Raw genomic sequence first — 23797 nt, 5'->3', positions numbered from 1 at the left:
TGAATCTTCACTATATCAGGAAGCTTTCACTGTAAATCTCCACTTTTCTAGATCAGTGGTTCTTGAGAAGATTTTTAAAGATTTATCCTATATATTTCTATGTAAAAATTTTCTTTTATATATACTTGAATGCGATACTCCGATCACCTATTGTGGCCCATTATTTGTACTTGCATCTGCAGTCAGTAAGCTTTCAACGTTTCTTCAACCCCACATTACCCAGTGGGCCATCATTTGAAGAAACTTATCTGCACTGTCGGGAAGCTTTCATACGTCAGAATAACTCATGAGCTACAAATGGTTGCCATCAGTTAATGCGCCTTTATTGCAATGGCCTTATTTGACAGTTCTGGCATCCATTAAGCCCTAGGGGAGCCAAGAAAACAAATTTCACAGCTCAACGCATTGTGTGGAGAAGTAGAGGGAAATTGCAAATCAAACTCCGACAAAATAGGACACTGGCGTCCCCATACTATGAAATAAAACAACAGATCAAAGTTTTTACTTGTTTAAGTTTTGTTCTGAAGTTAGCAACTTTTTCAACATGAGCATATAAAGTCAAAGCAACTTTACACAACAAATGGGACTATACAGTTGACAATAGTCTCATGGTTTTCATTATGCAGTAGTAATAACTTCTTAATCAACCTCTTCAATGGTTGGGCCACCGCCGCTACCACCACCAGGAGCACCATCGGCTCCACCTCCTGGGGCACCGCCACCGAAGTTGGGCATACCTCCTGGCATGCCACCCCCTGGGGCACCGCCAGCCGCCTGATACAGCTTGGTGATGATTGGGTTGCAGACTCCCTCCAACTCTTTCTGTTTGTCCTCGAATTCTTCCTTCTCAGCAAGCTGGTTCTGATCCATCCACTTGATAATTTCATCACATTTGTCAAGGATTGTTTTCTTGTCGCTCTCACTAACTTTATCTTTCAGTTTCTCATCATCAACAGTGGATTTCATATTGAACGCGTAGCTTTCCAGGCCATTCTTTGCTGCAATTCTCTCTCGTTGTTTTTCGTCTTCCTGTTTGTACTTCTCGGCATCGTTAACCATGCGGTCAATTTCATCTTTGCTGAGACGACCTGAAATTGTGAATGATAATGAACTGTAGTATTTAATCTTGAACATTTGCTTGCACAAGCATCATAAAAACATCTTTGGTAATGTTCAGACATCCAAGGAAGGATTAAGCCATCTTCGGACATTTAGTGCCCTCTGGTGGAAACCGCGAATGGAGAAGAAATTTTCATCACCACATTACCAGTAACAAAGCACATAATGTCAGTCTTGGGATAGCGACTTACCTTTGTCATTAGTAATGGTAATCTTATTTTCTTTCCCTGTGCTCTTGTCAGCCGCAGACACATTCAGGATACCATTGGCATCAATGTCAAAGGTGACCTCGATCTGAGGAACCCCACGTGGTGCTGGGGGGATGCCAGTCAGCTCGAACTTTCCCAGTATGTTGTTGTCTTTGGTCATTGCTCTCTCACCCTCGTACACCTGGATCAACACACCGGGCTGGTTGTCGGAGTAGGTGGTGAAGGTCTGCGTCTGTTTGGTTGGAATGGTGGTGTTCCTCTTGATGAGGCTGGTCATGACTCCTCCGGCTGTCTCAATTCCAAGGGACAAAGGAGTGACGTCCAACAACAGGAGATCCTGCACCTCCTCGGACTTATCTCCTGACAGAATAGCAGCCTGGACAGCTAAAAATACAAAATCAGATTATGTTAGTTTTCACAGCACTCTTTCTCTGAATAGTGAATAAGTCAATTTTGTCCACAGAACTTGTACACAGGATAAAACATTAGGACTATATTGGTTACCTGCACCATAGGCGACAGCCTCGTCGGGGTTGATGGATTTGTTCAGCTCTTTGCCATTGAAGAAGTCCTGTAGGAGTTTCTGAATTTTTGGAATACGAGTGGACCCTCCTACCAGTACAATGTCGTGGATCGTAGCTTTATCCAGCTTGGCGTCCCTAAGAGCCTTTTCTACAGGCTCCATGGTGCCTCGGAAAAGATCAGCATTCAGCTCCTCAAACCTAGCCCTTGTGATGCTGGTGTAGAAGTCGATGCCCTCAAACAGGGAGTCAATCTCAATACTGGCTTGGGAGCTGGAGGAAAGGGTTCTCTTTGCTCTCTCGCAGGCTGTGCGAAGACGTCGAACTGCTCGTTTGTTGTCTGATATGTCTTTCTTGTGTTTACGTTTGAATTCTTGGATGAAGTGGTTCACCATTCTGTTGTCAAAATCTTCCCCACCCAAGTGAGTATCTCCAGATGTAGATTTGACTTCGAAGATTCCATCCTCAATGGTCAGGATAGAGACATCAAAGGTACCACCTCCCAGGTCAAAGATAAGAACATTACGCTCTCCTGCCTGAACGAGAAATTTTCAAGTGTAAAAAAGAAAGAAAGAAGATACTTCAGTGTCACCAAAATAGCACGGAGAACAAAGATAATCCACGCAGGTAAAGTCATTATTACAATAAAGCAGACATTCTACTATTCAAGGTCTGACAATGAATTAAACATGTCAAAACAAAGTACCTGGAAATTTTAATTAATTTGCTTGCTTAATGTTTCAATGTAGGCATAAGCAATGTAGGTCCCCCTGACATATAATACAATTCTTACCGACTGGTTTCCAACTTTCTTGTCGAGACCGTAAGCAATGGCAGCCGCTGTAGGCTCATTGATGATACGCAGGACATTCAATCCAGAAATGGTACCAGCATCTTTTGTAGCCTGTCGCTGTGAGTCGTTAAAGTAGGCGGGGACTGTGACCACGGCATTTGTGATTGTCTGCAAAGCATACAAAAGCAAATAATAAACAAATTCTTTTCTTCAGTTGTGCATTTACATTTGGAGTGTCAAAAACAGAATTATGTAGTTTTCAAAAATTGCAATTCAGATCTGCCACAATTGTAAATTTGATTTTTCCTTTCTAGTAGCAAGAATAAATAAGTTATTAATCATTGCATGTATACCTTGCCAAGGTAGGCCTCTGCAGTTTCCTTCATTTTGTTGAGAACCATGGATGAGACTTCTTCAGCAGAGAATGTCTTCTCCTCCCCTTTGTAGTCGACTTTGATTTTTGGTTTAGTTCCATCGTTGATGATAGTGAAAGGCCAGTGTTTCATGTCGGACTGCACAGATGCATCGTTGAACTTCCTGCCAATCAATCGCTTAGCATCTACAATGAAAAGCCAGAATCCATTTGTTATTCAATGACTATGAATATTAGCAGACACACAACATGTCTAGCAATAGTACAAGATCTGTATCTGTGATTGCTGCTCACCGAAGATTGTGTTGGTTGGGTTCATTGCAACCTGGTTTTTGGCAGCATCTCCGATCAGCCGTTCGGTGTCTGTGAATGCAACATAACTAGGGGTAGTTCTGTTTCCCTGGTCATTTGCGATGATCTCAACTTTGCCGTGTTGGAACACTCCTACACAAGAGTATGTGGTTCCCAGATCGATCCCAACGGCTTGTGTTGTTTTGCTCATGTTGCTAGAAAAAAAAGTCTTTGTCAGCAAAACCAAGAAAGTTGTATGCTCCAATACTATATACACTCTTGTGGTTTGTACTCAATATCATTCTTTAGAAACTTCGTTAACACCCTGTTATTACTAGAGATTTATCATTGTTAATTATTGCACTGTGGCAAGGCAGTCATGCGGTATGCACAAGATCCATAGATAAGGATTGCACACACTGTGACTTAAAGTTTATGTAGGAAAAGATAATAGATTTGCAACACATTGTGACTTGATGGAATTACTCAATAAAGTTTATGTACTTTCACAAAATTCAATCAACAGTCATATTTTTTCCACTTTTCAAGATTTTGTTCCTTAGTTTATATGCATTCCAGTATTTTAACCCCGACACAGAATACATATAGACTTTATTCCCTTGTTGACAGGAATGCCCTTCTTTGGGATCCGACAGTGAATCGCTGATCAATTAATAAACGAATAGGTTACCTCCATGCTGACCGCGTTGGATTCTCGAGATTTATAGAAACAAAGGAGCAAGAATTTATTTGTACTGGATTTAGTTTGGATCACCTTGAAAGAAGCTTGAGCCATACAATACATGTAGTCATTCATATGTAAAACTCTCAATACAAGCTGGACAAAGCATGTCCGATAGATCGATACATCATGTCCGGTCTTTGTTCTTCCGAAAAAAAAAAAATGTTGAAATGCAGAGACGTGTACTGTGAAATGAAAATAATAATAATAACAACATATTCAAAAACTTATACAAGTTTTAAACAAAAATGTGTTCTGGTAAAAATTTGACCTCGGCGTTGCCAATCACGTGCGCTTCCACCGCGCCACACTAGTTAGGTTACTGATCGACTTTTTGAAAGGGTTGTTTGACCAAGATTGGGCTTGAATTCATAGTTCCTAGTATACTGATATACTCTCTCCTAAAAACACATACCTGTTGGTTCTTCTACACCTGCTAACCTCTTCTCCTTTTTCTACCGGTATGTTCTTAACCCCGGCGTGTTCCAATCTTTAATAGAAAAGGAGGATGTGACGTCACAAGAAGAATCTAGAATGTTCATAACCAATACAATCACGAAATCCACACCACGTGATTCATGTTAGGCGGTTCTCACACTCGGTACATCTCGGACGATTACATCTAATTGATGAAGGGTACCGTAATCGGACGATATTAGCCGAATGGCCGTTCTCGAGATTTCTACATTCTTCCGCTTTCGTTTCGTGATCGTGAGTAATTTCTACGAAATCTTATTTTCAAAATAGAATTTTCTAGATGTTATACAATAACTTGTAATTTGATTTGAAAATGCTATGTTGTTTTACAGTATAAAGTAAGTTCTACAATAAATAACCATCAATTTATTATTTGTAGTTTGTTCTTATTTTTCACCCACTAGTATTACCAGCTTCACTGGTATCCGTATTTCAAGATTTGAAAAAAGGTAAATGAAATATGAAGACAAAGAAATTTGTTTTTAATTCAGATAATGAATTGTAATATTTTCGTATATGTAGGCCCATTTGCATTTAGATAAATTTATTAATTAAAGTGAATTGGAATAAGGAAGTCATTGTTTGATGAACATGTCGTTTAAATAAAAGTTTGTTTATATATATATATGTGTGTGTGTGTGTGTGTGTGTGTGTGTGAAAAACTTAATCACTCCAAATCATTATCTTCCCTTGTTTTGGAAATTTTCTCTAAATTTGTCTGATTTCTATAATTTTGAAAAATGATTTTATTTCTATTCCGACCCGACCATGGTACATGTACTCTCTACACCATCGTCTGTAGACACGCTTACAACCTCCCCTCCCCCCATTTTTCTCAATTCAGTACAACAGTGTATCATTCTTATTAACAATGTAGATTGTCGTTTTTTCGTGGTGTGTGATATTTGTTTATGTAATATATGTCTTTTGATAAAGACGCGGGTTGCGTCAAAATTTGAGTTTGCTTCTATATATATATTTATTGGCACAAACACAATTACAATAATTGGCAAAGGTCCATTGAACATCATTACATAATGTTTACTAGTCCGAAATATCTTACGTTTATTTACTGTCAGTGAATATCAAAATCATTAAAAAAAAAAAAAAGCCAGGAAAACGTCAGATATTTCGGACTAAATGTTTACATAATCTTTATGTAGTCGAAAGTAATTGACTTCTGTATTCAAAACAGTCTCTAATAAATTTCACAGTAATTTTTAAGACTTTATGTATATCACATATTTGTAACATGTATCTTTCATTGTCCAGAGTAATATTTTTCTGTGTTATATTATAAATGTTTCTAAGGTAGGTGTTTCCTAGCTTAGAATAAGATTTACATTGAAAAAGAAAATGAATTTCAGCCTCGATCACACCAGTATATTGCAAGCATTACAACATCTTTCATTCATTGATGTGGAATTATATCTACCACTTTCTATTGCAAGTTTATGTGCACTTAATCTAATTCTACTAAGAAAGGATAGTAAATCAACATATGGACTTCTTTTTCTTGTGTATAATTTTTTTTTTTTTTTTTTTTTTTTTTTTTTTTTTTTTAATATATAAAATCCAAGTTTTTTTTAAACCAAAGATTTTTGATGATTGCTCCTGGATGCACTGATCAATGATTCTTTGTTTTGTGTTTGGTAAAAGGTGTTGAATTGAATCTTTCTATTTTGTAATGTAACTCATCGCTTGGATACCAATTTAAAGTAAAGATCTTTAAACATACGTCTAAATTAAAAAAAGAAATATCTCGCACTCCTAACTTATTTTCGTGATAGTAAAATCCGTCCCCAAATTCTTACAGATATTGTTAAATCACGATCAAAAACATATCAAATCATATGCACTGGGGATAAAGTCGAAAAAGTTTTATTACAGGCGTGCTTAATTCGTTCACACTGACCACAAAGTGTACACTTCTCTGTAATCAAGTGCAAAAGTGTACACCACCTTCACCCAGTACAGGGCATATGTTGGTAAATGCACCAAAAATTTCAAATATGGCTGAAAAATGCATATTGTGAAACGGAAAATTAGCAGATTTTTTTCAATGTGTTTTGTAAACTGTATTTTGATAGTATATAATAGGATAATTCCAGTGTATTGTATGCAGATAGTCATTTACAAGAGTTTAAAATGTATCTTAAAGAGTAAAAGAAAATGATAGATACTTTCATACAATCACCAAAAACAAATCAAGTTGGCGCTAAAAAATAAACAAATATTATTTTGGAGTATGACTTAGTATTGTTCATACAATTTCATCTACAAAACTTTTGTTGCTGAAAAACTGCAGGTATGGGGAGTTTCAGAGATACTGGCAAAATATTATGATACATTATGACTGTATTAGTGCATTAAAGATATCTTTTTTATTTTCAACCTAAGATTGTGTAATATGCCCTAATCTACTTTGTGTTCTCTCTCTCTCTTTCTTTCTTTCTCTCTCTCCTTATATTTATGAAAAGCCTTTCGCATATGAATATTGATGATATTGCTGTGTAGTGTTAAATTACATGCATGTATATAATGCGAAAGTCAAATAAAAAATACATTTTTGTAAAAAAAAAAAAAAAAAAAAAAAATTTCTAGACAATGGAGGATATATACAAGCATGCAGTTTTGTTGTTGCTTATTTATTTTATTTCTTTTTATATCTTAATCGCATTAAAATCGTGAACAAAAACATATAACAAGATATCCTCTCCAAAAAGGATTTCAGCTGATGTTACAGTTCAATGTCAATATGGAATATGTATACATGTATATCAATTATTATTTAAATTCCACTGAAGAGCCGTAAAGCGAAAGTGCTTTGGAATATATATATATATATATATATATATATATATATATACACCTGCACTTGATTATATATAAAGTGTAAATCGACATCATACAAAGTTCAAAAAAAAAAAAAAAAAAAAAAAAAAAATTCTTGATTAAATGACGAAAACATCCTGTAACTGTCCAATATTTTCCTTATAACTATTTTCATATAGTTGAAATCAAGCTGCGTTTAACCTTGGGAAATTTTGGCCCTATTGTGGGAGATTTTTGAGGGGAATTTGCCTGAGTAAGGCAGTATTTCTTATGTATGTAAAACATTGATAGACTCCCTGAATGTACAGTGTATCATGGTGTATGCTATTTGAAGCTAAACCTGCTATTTTGAATCAGCTGATGAGAAACTACCCTAGAAGTCTGGGACTATTTGGTACGATTATTTCAAAAATGTTTTTAAAACGAATACATACTGACTCAAAGAGTACTCGGGGGGTGGGGTGGGGTCAGAACCAGAGAAAAAAATACAGGGGGATTCGACCTAAAATGATACTTTCATTTTCCAAAAATGGGGGATTGCAGACCTCAGACTGGCCAAAAAAAAAAAAAAAAAATTGCCAAATACGTAAGATGCGCTGAGCGCAGAACGTGTGTATTTTGTGACCAAAATGAAGAAATAATAGAAAACACTTTTTGATTAATTACAAATCAGTTAAAGAATGGGATTATCCCCATAAAAGATAAATATATCTGTTCCTGATAGCACATCATAATTTTCATAGCCCCCCCCCCCCCCAACAGACAGGTTTAGGTACTTCTAACGCTTTCAAAAGCAAAGGAAACGTGTTGATTTATTAATGAATTAAATAGTTACATATATTAATATTTTTAATAGAAATAAACATATGCTATTTCATTGTATTTATAACTCTATGAAAGCACTTATAGTGATATAGAAATAGAAACCTAAATTTTCATAAAATGAAACACGTTCACAAACTACTCAAACAACCTACATATATATAGTTTGGTAAATAATATTTCACAAATGATTATATATACATTTCACATTTGAAAATACATGAGGGTATGAACTGCGACGCTTCACGCCAATATACTTCACGATGCGCGTCTATAAAAAGTACGTCAGCGTGAAACGTTGCAGCAAAAATGAAAGTATATTTACATTCGTCTTCCATTTTTGTCGGAATTCTGAGCCGTTAAAATAGACCTTACTATAATTATCAATATTCATACGCATGTTGTTCACAACTCCGGCGCATTCATGATAAAGATAAAAAACATTGGAAATGTGAATATATGTCATACAGTAACACACAAGTTCTTAGAGGCGGGTGTGAATGGATGAACATGTTTGTTAAATCACATTATTAACACACGTCATTGTAATAATTACATTATTTGTGCTTATATAATTGACTAGATCATCCACCTGTTTCTCTGTAACATGAATAAGAACTGATTTGACCTCTTCGGAACTCTGATCAGTGTACATCTCTCCAGATTTTTCAAGTGGTAATGATCTCGTGGTTTGTGTATTCATTCTTGACTAAAGTGTAGCTACGTAGAGTAAAGTTTCTGGATTATGTATTTTATATATTGCGTTTTTGACCTGTTTTGTTAAATAATTCATGATAATCAAAGGACTCTGATTCTGTTTTACTGATTTCGTTTCCCGCAGTTTAACCTGGTATTTGATATGTATCATGACGTTATTGAATTTTATATTGTTAACAAAAATGTGCTTTTCATTCATATATAGTTGGATATATAATGGATCCTAAAAAATTAAATTATAATTCATTACATTTTATGGTTTATATATATATATATATATATATATATATATATATATATATATATATACACATGTTGTATATATATATATATATATATATATATATATATATATTTTATATATATATATATATATATATATATAAACTCTAAACACTTTGTAGAAATATTTCGACCGTGTTACCGGTCTTCTTCAATCGTGTTTATCTCTCATAGTAATGTAACGTTAGGTTGCTATGAGAGATAAACACGACTGAAGAAGACCGGTAACACGGTCGAAATATTTCTATAAAGTGTTTAGAGTTGTTTTTTTCTATTTTACTTCGAAAAAAAAGAGACTTTATATATACATATATATAATATATATCTATATATGATATTAACTGATTTCGTGTAGTCTACCTGTAGGGACTTTAAAAAAAGTATTTCAGATTGAAAATGAGTAAAACTATTACTGTACTATCGTGTCTTTGTATTTTCTGGGTAATTTATATATATCTTGGAAATACATTCAGAAATTGATGCTCATAAAAATGTAAGGACTGATTAACTAGTTATAACTTGGTGTCATCGTCCCAGACACCAGCTGCAAGTACACCCCTCTCCGTGTCTGTCTGTCTCTCTCTCCTTATACTTGCACACAATTGTATATTGTGTACACTGTCAAGCTTTAAATAGCAATACGGGTAGTTAATGACGTGTGTTTAAATGCATTCTGATGGATGATTAACCACTTAGGTATTGAAAGACTTGGGTATTCCGTGCGGGTATATTTAACTGAGCCACGATACTTGGAATTTGGTTTAAAATTGAGAACATTTTAAAGTTTGATTATTGAATATTTTGAAGGTCACGGGTATAGCCCCATTGTGGGGCAGGGTCACAGGTCCTTTGGATATAACACTATCAAAGTGAGGACCCGTCTGTGACACACATGATATGTGAATCATCCCTGTGGTGGTATCAAAATTCTTTCAACTCTGATGGCTCCGCTAAGGTTTCGTTTTTCCAAGAAAGATAACTCCTTCAACCAAACGTGAACACTTCCTCAAGGAGTCTGTCGCTCCTGTGGCACTGTAGTACTGTACGTATGTATTGCTGTTTTGTATTGCGCGTATATTTTTTTACATTTATATTTTAGCTGTGATCATAAATTGTTACATTCTTTGAGTCTTCTATAACGTTTTCATATAGGCCTTCTAGTAATGAGATTCAATACAGACATACATTTTATTAACATCAGGGAATTATGGAAATAAGAGGAAAAAGCATTTCTTACTTTGCATATATAAAAAATAAACAAGTGAATGAAGAAAAAAATTAATAGAAGAAATTAAGGTTTTAGAACAAACTAGTTCTGAACACAATATAAAGGAACTATATGAACAACAACAAAAACTGGAAAAACTCAGAAATCATAAACTTTAAGGAATATATATGTGTAAGAAGCAGAGCAAAATGGACAGAAGAAGGAGAAAAACCATCACATTAATTTTTGTAGTTTGTAGAAATCTTACTTGTAAAATAATTCCCAAACTTATAAAAGATAGTGGGGAGATAATTCAAGACCAGTTTGAAATATTGGATGAAACAAAGCAAATTTATGACAATTTATATTCTATACCTAAACAGGAAATAAACATAGTTGATTTAAATTCTGAATTAAAGTATGAAGATATTCCCAAGTTATCCAGAGAGGAATGTATGCTTTTAGAAGGTAAAACTACATTGAAGGAGGCTTCTACAACACTAAGTAAAATGAAAGCAAATAAATCACCAGGCTCTGATGGGTTCTCAGCTGAGTTTTTAAAGGTTTTTTGAAAATACCTTGGTACATTTGTTGTAAGGTCTATCAACTATGCATATGAAAATAACACTCTGTCAATAACACTGAGACATGGAATTTTTTACACTTTTACCTAAAGGAGACAAACCAAGACACTATCTTAAAAACTGGCGTCTAATTACACTTCTGAACACTATATATAAAATACCTTCTGGTACCATTGCAAATAGATTAAAGATTTACTTGGATTGCAAATAGATTAAAGATTTACTTGGATAAACTTATCAATTCTGATGAAACTGGCTTCATTTCTAACAGGTATATTGGAGAAAATACTCGACTAATTTATGATATTATGCAGTATACTGAAGAAGAAGAAATCCCAGGTCTTTTACTACTTATTGACTTTGAGAAAGCCTTCGATACCCTCTCATGGAATTTTATACAAAATACCTAAACTTATTTTAAGTTTGGACCTAATATTCATAAATGGGTGAAATTATTCTATCACAACATCATATCTACTATTAACCAAGGTGGCAATCTCTCAGCATCTTTCAACATTCAAAGAGGATGTAGACAAGGTGATCCTTTATCACCTTATATTTTTCTTCTTTGTGCAGAAATTTTAGCCATACAAATAAGAGAAAATAAAAGTATTAAAAAGGTATAACTATAAATAATAATGAAAAAAAAAAATTCACAACTACACTCGATGGTAGCAAGGAATCTCTTCTAGAAACAATAAAAGTATTGCAACACTTCTCTGAAATGTCAGGACTAAAAGTTAATTTTTCAAAAACCAATACAATATGGATTGGATAAAAAAATATATAATCAGGGCACCCTTTCTAAAGACTTTCATCTGAATTGGGGACTTGTAAGTTTACTCTACTTTGAATTAATTTTGATGTAGAGTTACAGAACATGTCTAAACTAAATTGTCAGCCAAAGTTAAGCAGAATAAAATCAATCTTAAACCAATGGGAGAAAAGACATTTGACACCAATAGGAAAAATTACTGTTATCAAAACTCAGGTCTTGCCTCTATCAAATCATATTTTTATGGCAATTCCAAATCCCAATGACAGCTATTGTAAAAAATTAGATAAACAATTCTTTTCTTTTTTGTGGAACCATTCTCAACATAGAATTTAAAAAAGAGGTAATTGTAAAGCAATAGGAGGATGGTGAGTTAAAAATGATAAATGTAAAGGCTTTTATAGCCTCTTTAAAATTGTTTTGGATGAGACAACTCCATTTTTCAGATAGGGTTTGCATAATTTCATACCAAATTTAGATCTGAATAAAGTTACTATATGTGGAATAGAATACATAAAAAAAAAATAAAGACATCGCTGAAAAACAAATTTTGGGTTGATGTATTTGATTCTTGGATTGAGCTACAGCATAAACAAAATCCATTTACAGTAACAACAGATACTCCAATATTTTACAATTCTAACTTTCTTGTGGGTAGGAAAGTATTTCTTAATAAATCCATGTTTCACAATAATATTAAATACCTTAATGACCTTATTGGTGAAGAGGGTTTGTTCCTGACTTATGAATCTTTCTGTAACATTTATCCAAAAGTGAAAATTAATTTTTTAGAATATATGAGTGTTATAAATGCTATTAAAGCATGGATGAAAAAAGTCAAATTTGATAAAAAAAATTAATTAAATCAACAAACCCTCTGATTATGTCGAGTATATATACTCTTCTCCGATGCAAAAAATCAAGACAATTTTATACTCTTCTCAATCGAAACTGTACAGAACCTACTGGTAAAAGAAAGTGGAATGAAATATTTGAATTAAATGACGCAGAATGGAAAATGATTTTCAGATTGCCATTTAAAGTTACAAGTAATTGTAAACTGCAATGGTTTCAATATAGAATTCTGAACAAAATTTTAGCTTCAAACTCATACTTATTGAAAATCAAAATTAGAGATGATAAGAATTGTACATTCTCTGAGACAGAAGAAGAAACAATTGAACATTTGTTTTGGGAATGTGATAGCGTTCAGCATTTCTTAAGAGAATTTGAAGTTTGATTTGAACATAAAACCAATCTTCAAATATCAATAACAAAAAATAATTTTATTTTTGGATTTTTGGATGAAAAGAAAACTATACAAAATAATCTTGTTCTTTGGCTGAAATATTATATCTACACTATGAGATGTAAAGGGAAGGCACTGAATTTTTAAATGCTGTGATATCGCTGATGAATACATTTTATGAAACTCAGAGACATGTTGCATATAAAAATGGTGAAAAAGATTGTTTGACACCTGCTGGTACCGTTGGAATCAATTATTTCATAGAGTGGTTTTTTTCTTCTTAAAAAAATATTCAATATATAAGTACCTTTGATATATTAGATAATGACTGTATGTATCTCTCTCTCTCTCTCTCTCTCTCTCTCTCTCTCTCTCTCAGAAAAGAATATATATATACCTTTGGTAGCTTGTTATAAACATTTTGTACAAGTTTCTTTGCAGAATGTATATATATATATATATATATATATATATATATACTGTATGTATGTTTAAAAAAAATATTTAAAAAAACCCATCAGAGAACTTGAGCTGTGCTGAGGGCGCTATCCCTTAGTTTTGTAGAATTGCACGCAGTGACTCGTGATCCAGACAAGGCCTCGTCCGGAGTCTTCCGAACATCCAGACACGGCTTTGTCCGGAGTCTTCCAAAAATCCAGACACGGCTTTGTCCGAAGTCTTCCGAAAAGGAATTTTATTTTCTAGTTACAACTTATTTCGAATTTATTCTCTCTCTCTCTCTCTCTCTCACACACCCACCAAACAAAAAAAAGAAAAGAGAGAGAGAGAGAGAGAGAGAGAGAGAGAGAGAGAGAGAGAGAGAGAGAGAGAAACACACATAACTGTCATGGTCTCATCTAGATGCATCGTCGCAAACCACGGGTTTTAGTCCACACACGCACCCTTAACATTGAAACCTGTCTAATCCGACATGCAATGGGAGACATTTTCTATCGGAATAAACAGTGCAAAACAATGGAAATATGAAAGAGAGAATGAAAATAAGAATCAGAATGCTCAGCAAAACGGATTGCGCAGATGTCAGATTAAGTAGTTTTCACTGTACATGGAAGTAAGCTACTTACATTTGTAACGTGTAGAGGTCATCCATCCAAGCTGAACACGTTCGCTGTTGTTTAACTACCACATCATTAGAAAAGCTAGCGAGGCAGTGTAAGTTCCCTCTATACTGTCCTCTACACAGTCATCAACTGACGTAACGTTAGGAAACGGGATTTCAACAGTCTCGTGTAAAGACATCATTTTGCAAATTCTAGGGTCGTTATAATGATCTAATTTGTAAATACAAGCTATCACTGGGTCGAATACTGTCTGGTGTGTTTCATAGATTGTTAAGCCGTTCTTTACATACCAATTTTGACTACGGATTACTTCGTTTACCTGATCAGGATATAGGGCTCACAGCGGATGTGACCGGTCAATAGGGGATGCTTACTACTTCCAGACACCTGACCCTAACTTAGTATGTCCAGGGGTCCATGTTTGGCTTTCTCTTCGTTTTGTATTTTTTAAAACCACCGTTTGTTATCTTTACTTGTTTGTTATAACCACCATCGAATGCTGACTGTTTTTATTCCATCATTTTCTGGTATCTTTGAATCACGGACTATTGTCTAAACCATCATTCATAAATATTCTTTGATTCATGCTATTGTAGTCAGCATGCCAATAGAAACTGATGTAAAATAGCAATAATAGGCATGTATTTGGCAATTGGAGGCATTGATCTTTTCACTAAACAAATTTTCTAATGCATTTAATTCTCACTATGAATGAATTATCTTGCTTTGTGTTAAAACGCATACAATCATCAATTCGTATTTAAAACAACTTTAGTTATGAAAAATTATGTAAATTTTTGGGTATGTTTGCTATTTTATGTTCCTTCAACAATCTTTCATTCCTTTCAGCTTTGAAAATACACGAGGGTATGAACTGTGATGCTTAATGCCGAAAGTCTAGGCATATTCAGAGGCGGATCTAGAAACTTTTCAAAGGGGGAGGGGTTGTGGCCCAAGTTTATACCTTTTTCGCCTAAAAATAGGATTTAATAAACCCCAAAATGGAAAAAAAAGACATTTTTGTTAAAATCATTCAACCATAGAGGGGTTGCGACGCCGTACCCCCTTTAGATGTGTATTTTTTGCTATTGTAACTTCTTTTTCATTCTAAGAGGTCAAAAATTATTTTTTTGCATATGATTGGGTGCATCTTCTTCATGTAGGTTTGATACATGGTTTTGGATTTTCTATTCATTATTAGCTACAGGATGTCCGAAAAGGGATTAAAAGGAAAGAATGTTTTGTAATGCTTTGTTCTCAGATAACATGTACATGTATATTCATTTGTTCTTAATTTTGTTGTAGATTTTATTCCCGGGGTTTTCTGTGTATGAAATAAATGGAGAACAAACTACTAAGCTGCATTATACTTGACCAAGATGCTTTTTATGACGTCAGAATGTTAGCGGCTGACAAGAGGCAGCAGGATTGGATTAGTGAATATTTGGAGGAGCTGTCCACAGCGTCCCGTGCAGAAGTTCTATACAGCCGCGAAACCGTCGTCTGCTATAACAAAAAGCAGGAGATCGCCAAGAAGTTGTGGATTTCGGACATCATTATGTTGGGGAGTTCCCATGACGGACTGTATCTAGAGCGACCACTTCCGCTGATTGAGGACGGGACTTATGTTAACGACACTGACGTAGATGTGGTCTTTGAATTCACAGGGGTCATTATTACAGAAAGCCAGGGAGAAGGGCAGGGATCTTTCTTTATGTTGGAGAACACATTTCCCGGTTACGTGAAAATGCGCGTGGTAAATCGTATAGAAGAAGAAGATTCCGAAGAATATCTTTTGCCAATGGCATTGAGAGAAAAATTGGAAACTGCGATAAATAGTATGAAATTATTTATGTTCATGCAGGGAAACACGCGCGATGGTCCAGCACTCCACGGTGCAATAGAAGACGAGCTCGGGATACATTTCCTGGATTACGTAGTGTGCATGTCGATGTCTTCATGGCCGTCCGCGGCCACCGAGTTCCTTTCACGTCCGAGAGCTTCCGGATGGCCATCATCTGAACTGATCCAGAAAGCAACAAAAGGGGGTTGCGGATTCGTACCAGTGGGACATCCTTTTAGTTCCGAAGCGCACTTAGAATGGCGAATCTCTTTTGCAATAACGGAGAAAATCCTTCTCCTGAGCCTCACCACTACACAGATAAGATCGTATGTTTTCTTCAAGGCTATCTGCAAACTAAACTTATTTGACGAGGATGAACCATGTTTAACATCGTACATGTTGAAAAACGTTTTCTTCTGGGTCTTAGAAAACCTTCCACTACAAACATGGACGCCAGACAACTTATTCCAATGCATACACGCACTTGTTAAAAGACTGGAGACCTTCCTAGAAGACGGGTGTTTACCAAATTATTTCGTTCCACACAGAAACATGATTCAACACATAAAACTACAGGTGATTTTAGACGTAAGACAGAAACTCGCTATCATGAAAGGAGACATCTTGGGAGTCATTGCTCGCCACACTGATAGTAAGGAGATTTTCTCCGTAATCGATTTAAATTACTCCAGCCTGTGTACCAAACTTTCTGGTACAGACCACGAAAACTTGTCGCTTTTATTGTCGGATGTTTATTTCATTGTGTACCTGACACTACGTCTCCAGTCACTCAGGTACTTATCAAATCTAAGCATCCCCACTGTAATGTACATCAAACAACAGAGAAAATGTAGCATGTTCCAAGCCGTTCCAGCCTGCGCCGCACGCTACCTCATAAACGCCATCACACACTCCTATAATCTAGCTTTTCCTCTTTTAAAGTGTAAAGAGACGAATTCACTAACGTTAGACATCTCTTGTTTGCGAAGACGAGCTGTAGCGTTCATAGGAACGGAAATTTACAAAGGAAAGATTAAAAGGGTAATCGATGATCAGGAATTCGCCCTCCGCAAGGAAGTAACGGAACTTCCGGAATTTTCCGAGTTGGTGGACTGGGTCGATTTAACATGCCGATGGTGTGGTGCCCCGCCCCTTATTGATGGTCAGAGCAAATGGATTGTGTACGATATAGACTAGCTCAAACAAGTGATTAAAGCTACTGTAAAACACGAAAATAGCGAACCACCAGGGCTATCAGAAACAGTTCGTTATAACTAAATTCTGTTATATCCAATAGATTTGCGTGAATTCGTTATAAGTGTGTTCGCTATAAGCGTGTTTTACTGTACAAGGAATCTAAATGTTGCAGGACTGTAGCGAGCTGGATAGGAAAAACAACAATCCAAATCATGGTGGACGACCAGAACAGAGCTGTTGTGCTATCAATTGAAACAAGGATTGCCCGAATTTTCTCTGTATTTATGTAAAATTATTTCACATCAACGCCCGTGGTGTCCATGTTGTTGCTGATGAATAATGAGTTGAATTATCTGAAAATAAAAAAAGACAAAATAATAAAATGTGTGCAGAAATGTTATCTAGAGCTATTTTATTTCTATTGATTTCAGCAACAGATACTTTATAGTTTATGAAATTAGTACAAATGAAACAAAAGTTGTCAACGATAATTCTAAACTAGATATTAAACAAGAGGCCCACTGGCCTTATCGGTCACCTACTTATTAGTTAAAAGTATCACTTGACTAATGCAAACATCTATGGAATTCTGTTCTGCATATCTAGGCTAAATTCTAATATTTAGTAACAGTATAAAACAAGATGTGTTCTTAAAAAATTTTGATGACAGACTTTACGTGATATGATATATGTAACATTTTAAAACACGATATGACTAATTTGGACCTGTCCGACAGTCAAACTCCTAAGGTTGCAAAATTCATAACTTTGGTACAACCTTTCCTGCTTTTCTTGAATATGCAGTTAGTATTTATACCGTAAAAGCAAACATAAAGAAGTCTTTCAAATGATAAAGACAGTCACTAAAATAAGTTTAGCCCCACCCTGGAACCAAAACCGTTACCCCTTGGGATCATGAAATTTGCAGTTTTGGTAAAGGTCGACCTACTTATAAATATCTATTTTGTTTCAATTTAGTATCAATAGCATTAAAGACGATATCATTTAAATGTTTTACACATATATACAATATGATATGAAGTTTTGGCCCCATCCTGGAGTCAGAACCTTTATCCCAGCGATCATGAAGTTTACAGTTTTGGTAGAAGATTTCCTGCTCTTCATCACAATGCGTTTAGTTTTTCTTACACATTGTGGTTGTAGAGAAGATTTTTGAAAATTTTGTCCCACCCCTAAGGCTCCAAGGGTGCAGGAGTCCTGAAATTTACAATTTGCGTCTTCCTTCTCGCTAAGCTGTTTCATACCAAATTTGGAAACAATTGAAATAGTAGTTATCAAGAAGAATTTAAGATGTTCAATTGTTAACGGACGACGCACGACGATGGACGCAGGCCAACTACAAGCCTACACAAACTAGAAAGAAATTATAAGCATGACCGACGAACATTTGTCGTTATATAATACCGTATTCGTCCCATTTAGCGCCTTGCAAAAAGAAAAAGAAAAGAAAAACTGGAAAAAGGGGGTATGCGCTTATTATTACATCTACTTTTAACAACTTATCATAATCATTCAAAAATGGAAGATATATGATAACCATTAAAAACGTTTTTCTACATGTGTGTGTTTATTTGATTGATTCACGTACAGAACACGAGTTTTTGACGACACGTCATGGAAAACAAGGTGTGTGGTGGTCTGTGTTACCCCGTGTGTTCTGTTGATCAAGGCGTGTATATACTATACATGTAGTCCACCATGACGCATCGCGTAGTCGTAATATTATCGCTCACAGCGTTATTTGTAAAACTCTGGTCATTATTACCTTAATTCGTTGTTACATGTATATGCATAAAATTTCATCAGGTTTGTGATTGTGGTATTTCTATCTGATCGATACGTCTAAAATCCATCTCACTTCTGTTGATACGTTATAAATAATTACGATCTCGTGCGATCCAAATTGAGGCTAATTATATACATTTTTGTAAAGCTTTTGAAGATGTAATAAAAGCGCTAAAGCTTTACGGAGGATTTCTGTGTTTTCTTTTCATATTTAAAAAAACCCATTATTATCCGATTACTGACACTCTATTACAATTTTGGATATATATATATATATATATATATATATATATATATATATATGTTTCTAGTATCTGAGTAAATCAATCGTCGTCACTAAATCATACCAAAAACACCGGTGGACTGAAATTTCCATAATGCAATTGAATCCTGTGCATCTACAGCTATATTAGAAAATTTTAAAGTGTAAGGTAAGAAAGTAGGCGATGTGGGGAATAATGGGGAGTATTCCCGACTTATTGAAAAGAACCCAGTGGCGCTATTAATGGGAGAAATACGGTAATATTCATTAGCGAGTGTAGAAATCAAACGATAAACACAATGACCAGCTGTACACGAGATCTATCTCATCAATCGTTTGAGTGGCCAGCCTCGATCTCATAGGTTTTGGGAATGACTGAGATCATATAGAAAAATAGCATTAAAAATCCTAGTACAAATTTGAGTAATTCTAAGTAATTATTCGTGAACATCTTTAGAAAGTTAAAATACAGATTGGCTGTTGGTTTTGACGCCCGTGTATTTGATTTACTTACGTGGGTATAGTAGTGGTCAAACTCATGTCGAGACACCTGGTGATCACCTGCAATGAATAGTCATTTATGGAAGTATAACACCATGAATTGAAAAAAAAGTATTGAATGCTTGTACATTGAAATGAAATCTTAAAGTATATGATATTGGGTGAACAAGCTAGAGATTGCGGAGAAAAGATTGGACTCGAGACCCACAAACTGGTACTCCACAGTATTGTACAGACAGAAGATGTTTGTTTGTCTGTCTGTCTGTTTGTCTGTCGGTCATACTTCCCGTAGTAGTGTTTGATTTTTGGATTTTGCAATCTGAGATGTCACATGAATTTTAAAAACTAAATTTGGATTCTATACAGACCTTGAACGTGAGAAAGGACAGAGAGGGGAAGAAATGGAGATGGAGGAGGAGGAGGAGGAAGAGGAGAGGAGGAGGAGAGGAGGAGAAACGTAACAGGAGGACAGAAATCTAGAACAAAAACCCCCTTTTCACGCCGGAGACGGATACATGATGGCTGAAAAAGTTTTGTTGCCACTGACTGGCCTAGCGGGACCTCTTTGGGATCTCTGTCTAAATTAATTTTGCCAAGCAAAAACATTTTCCATGTTATTCACATTCTACTGGGTAACAAACAAATTCGTCGCTATATGATAATATAGAAGTGTTTTATTGCCACACTAGCTTTGGGAATCTGGATTTGAAATTCGAGTCTGGTTTTGAACATACCAGTTTGATCCATGGCTGCATAAATGGCATCAGTCTCAGTTTTCTGGAGGAATCCATCTTTGTTTGCATCGAAGTGATTGAAAAGTTCGTGTCGAATCGGGTTATCCGCCGCGTGGTTTGAGAACTCGTCGAACGAGAGCTGGCCGTCGCCTGCAATAAATTCAGTTTTATATATTGTCTTCAGGATGCGCACCAACAGGAACAAAACTCGGATACCCATATACTATAATCAGAATTCTAAACTGTCAATGACATTTGTTTAAAATGTGACGTTGCTTTTGTTATTCTTTTTGTCACAATTTATGACGTTATAAGCTTAACGTAAAGTAACACCAGTACCGCACACTTAGTCAAAGCATAGATAGCAGACAACGGAATGTAAACATGCCTGTGGTCTCTAAACTTGATTAAAGTGTTGTCGCAATCAATGGACCATGGTTTACTGTTTCGCTGAATGGAAAACCGTACTCACTTCTCGTTACAATAAAATCATTATTGTTCGTTGTGATCCGTATTCTTTGTCAAACCTTTGTATCAAATAAAAGGAAAACAGAGCAGACAGTAGCTAGCTAGCGTACAGAGCAGACAGTGGCTAGCTAGCGTACAAACAGAGCAGACAGTAGCTAGCTAGCTAGCGTACAAACAAAGCAGACAGTAGCTAGCTAGCTAGCGTACAAACAGAGCAGACAGTAGCTAGCTAGCGTACAGACAGAGCAGACAGTAGCTAGCTAGCGTACAGAGCAGACAGTGGCTAGCTAGCGTACAAACAGAGCAGACAGTAGCTAGCTAGCGTACAGAGCAGACAGTGGCTAGCTAGCGTACAAACAGAGCAGACAGTAGCTAGCTAGCGTACAGACTGAGCAGACAGTAGCTAGCTAGCTAGCGTACAAACAAAGCAGACAGCAGCTAGGTAGCGTACAAACAGAACAGACAGTAGCTAGCTAGCGTACAAACAGAGCAGACAGTAGCTAGCTAGGTTACATGAGGTTGTCGCAATTATCCCAACAGATTTTCGATACACATGTCATTGAAAATAGTAACAGTGCTCTAACACAGAACAGTGAACTGGTTAGTGTAGGCAACCGCGACTACAGGGACTTAAGCTGAATTATTCCGGTGGGGGGGGGGGGGGGTTAAAGAACCGGAAGTGGGAGTCACCTGTTCAATCAAACTTGAAAGACAATGGCCGTATCGGGATTTGACGTTACAGATTTCTTCTAAACATTATGTTGCTATTGAGATATTCATTTGTGTTAATCTGGATCATCCTGACGTTTGTGTATGTCTGTATGCTTTCCATAGAAAAAAATCACCGTTAAATGGTGCTGCTATAGTACACAACAACAACAAAAAATAACAATAAATCATTATACATCTATTAGTAAATAATTAAGTTGTTGAGAGAAAATATGTTTGGGATAGTTGGCTGGTTGGTTGTATATTGTTTAACGTCACCTGCTGTGACACGGGGCCTCGGTTTAAATTACGGTCTCACCCGAAGGACCGTCGTACTTAGTCGCCTCTTACATGTACGACAAGCAAAAAGTACCGGGGACCTATTCTAACCCGGATCCCCACGTCCCAACGGGGCAGTGCTTGATAACAATGGTGAATTCTTAACGAAACTTTATCAGAATTAGGTAAAAAAAAATAATAGTATTTCAACCAAGGTTATCCCATGTGTCATAATAGGTATGTTCTTTTTAGGAAGAAAGATATGTTCTACACACTAAATCTGCTTTTCTTTCTGTGGAAAATATGCTTCAACATTCTACAGTTCAATTCAAAGAAACATCTTTGGGCGCAGGTAAAGTGCATTGTTTTTTAAAACTAGCCAATCAGCGTGATCAAGCCTCGCTTTGACTTAAATTTTGTGAAATATGCACAGACGTTGGGATGATCCAGACTAACAGCTGTGCATGTAGAGGTATCCCCTGCAACATGATGTGGCTTTGAGAAATGACATTTTTAAAGCTTTGATTTAATTGCAAACAGTGAAAATAAAATGTAAATATTTTAGAAAACGTAGAAGTATTCAGATATTGAAATCTTCATAATTTTTACTCCATCTTAAGTCATTATATAGTTATTGTGGTGCATTACGCGTAGCGTATCTACATGTACAAATACGTTTTCTTTGTCTTTTAAAAAAAATATTTTAAGTCCTTTTGGAAATTGTTCACTCATATCGAGACGTCTTTAGACCGCTGTGTGGCGCTCAGGGCCGTTGCGACACGTGACCTCTGTTTTTATGAACAGGCGACTCTTCGTACTTTCTAAACGGCCAAGGCACGAGCAGATGAACTTACGATCCTCCTGTTATTTACTATATTCAAATTCATTTTTCAAGCGTGGATTTGATATTTAGGATAAAACTATATTACCGTCCACATCCCTTTGTTTAAAAACTCCGGAGAGTTCACCCTCTTCCAGGAGACCATCTTTAGGGTTAACGTCAAGACGCAGGAAGCCCTGGTCCACCATTAGAGCTATATCGTGGTGATGTTGTCTGGGGAAAAAATCATTGAATCTATAGCTAGAAGACAGATACTAAAAATACTTTATCCATTTTATGTAAAAAGTAATAAATTTCACAATTTACAATAATACATGCTGTATGTTCGAGTTCTACGCATCTGTTTATTTCCCATTATATAGCTCTTTCTGAGGTTGATGGATGACTAAAACAAACTTACGCAAAAACGAGGGAAATGACCACGATGAAGATGATGTGCCTCATTGTTGAAAGCTTAAAAAGAAACACAAAATAAAGCAATCAGTCAATGAAATCCTCTGTCAATAAAGGTGACATAGTCCTATATAATTACCCTTTCGTCTGGTTCCACTAGGTCGACAGGAGACCGCGTGAGCGTATGCGTGGCTTTTATACACGAATTTCTCCGCAGTCGGAGATAGATTGCATAAAGATAACGTGAAACTCCCTCCGCAGACAAAGATAGTTCAATTCCATGTGTGCCTCTGCTGACATATTTCATAGAAATGACCAGGTGTTTGTTTTTCTTGGTCATTTCAACTCGTCTATGTGGAGACAACGACCCCAAGTAATCCACGTGGAGACAACGGCCCTGTGTTACCCATGTGGCGGAGACGACCCCGTGTCAGCAATTTTTCGTGAAATATCTCCTTGCACGTGTGGTGCACAAAAAAAAACACCCCACCCCCACCCCCCCAAAAAAAACCGAGGACGTCCTTTACGCTAGTTTTATTTACGTTGCATTGTTTTCGCAAATTTGTGAAACTGAGATTTCGTTACAAAAGAAACCTATATAACAGAGATTAGCAACTTCCCCAAGTCTCGTATTATCTCGCGATCTCCTGTTTTTCGGTAAAAGGGCATACATTGATTCAAATTACG

The 23797-nt window shown here is 35.9% G+C and overlaps 3 protein-coding genes and 1 non-coding gene across 7 annotated transcripts; 1 reads left to right on the top strand and 3 right to left on the bottom strand.

The window, feature by feature from the left end:
* Window positions 1-494: 494 nt before the first annotated feature.
* LOC125683045 (heat shock cognate 71 kDa protein) lies at window positions 495-4604 on the bottom strand. Of its 2 annotated transcripts, none has more exons than XM_048923746.2 (7): window positions 4464-4604; window positions 3310-3521; window positions 2996-3201; window positions 2643-2810; window positions 1833-2385; window positions 1311-1712; window positions 495-1088 (listed from the first exon to the last, which is right to left on the bottom strand). In XM_048923746.2, exons 2-7 carry the CDS (start codon window positions 3515-3517, stop codon window positions 640-642), a joined length of 1986 nt encoding a protein of 661 aa, XP_048779703.2. In that variant the 5' UTR covers window positions 3518-3521; window positions 4464-4604; the 3' UTR covers window positions 495-639. The 2 variants fall into 2 exon arrangements, with proteins under 2 accessions (XP_048779703.2, XP_055995867.1); XM_056139892.1 differs by having other exon boundaries at window positions 3310-3725; window positions 3772-4560.
* Window positions 1170-1264, bottom strand: LOC125648534 (small nucleolar RNA SNORD14). The gene has a single exon (XR_007360352.2). It is a non-coding gene; the product is annotated as a small nucleolar RNA SNORD14 (small nucleolar RNA).
* A 28-nt stretch (window positions 4605-4632) lies between the features above and the next one.
* LOC125683047 (uncharacterized) lies at window positions 4633-17518 on the top strand. Of its 3 annotated transcripts, none has more exons than XM_048923748.2 (2): window positions 4633-4759; window positions 15384-17518. In XM_048923748.2, the coding sequence occupies exon 2, from the start codon at window positions 15418-15420 to the stop codon at window positions 17116-17118; it is 1701 nt and encodes a 566-aa protein (XP_048779705.2). In that variant the 5' UTR covers window positions 4633-4759; window positions 15384-15417; the 3' UTR covers window positions 17119-17518. The 3 variants fall into 3 exon arrangements, with proteins under 3 accessions (XP_048779705.2, XP_048779704.2, XP_048779706.2); XM_048923747.2 differs by lacking the exon at window positions 4633-4759 and adding an exon at window positions 9493-10223; XM_048923749.2 differs by lacking the exon at window positions 4633-4759 and adding an exon at window positions 9493-10227.
* Window positions 17380-23465, bottom strand: LOC125683048 (uncharacterized). Its single transcript, XM_048923750.2, has 6 exons — window positions 23250-23465; window positions 23118-23170; window positions 22806-22930; window positions 20422-20571; window positions 19701-19747; window positions 17380-17471 (listed from the first exon to the last, which is right to left on the bottom strand). Exons 1-6 carry the CDS (start codon window positions 23448-23450, stop codon window positions 17421-17423), a joined length of 627 nt encoding a protein of 208 aa, XP_048779707.2. The 5' UTR covers window positions 23451-23465; the 3' UTR covers window positions 17380-17420.
* Between the last annotated feature and the right edge of the window lie 332 nt (window positions 23466-23797).

Source organism: Ostrea edulis, chromosome 6, assembly GCF_947568905.1.
Source record: "Ostrea edulis chromosome 6, xbOstEdul1.1, whole genome shotgun sequence".
Lineage (NCBI taxonomy): Eukaryota > Metazoa > Mollusca > Bivalvia > Ostreida > Ostreidae > Ostrea > Ostrea edulis.
This window is presented reverse-complemented; position numbering and strand designations above follow the sequence as displayed.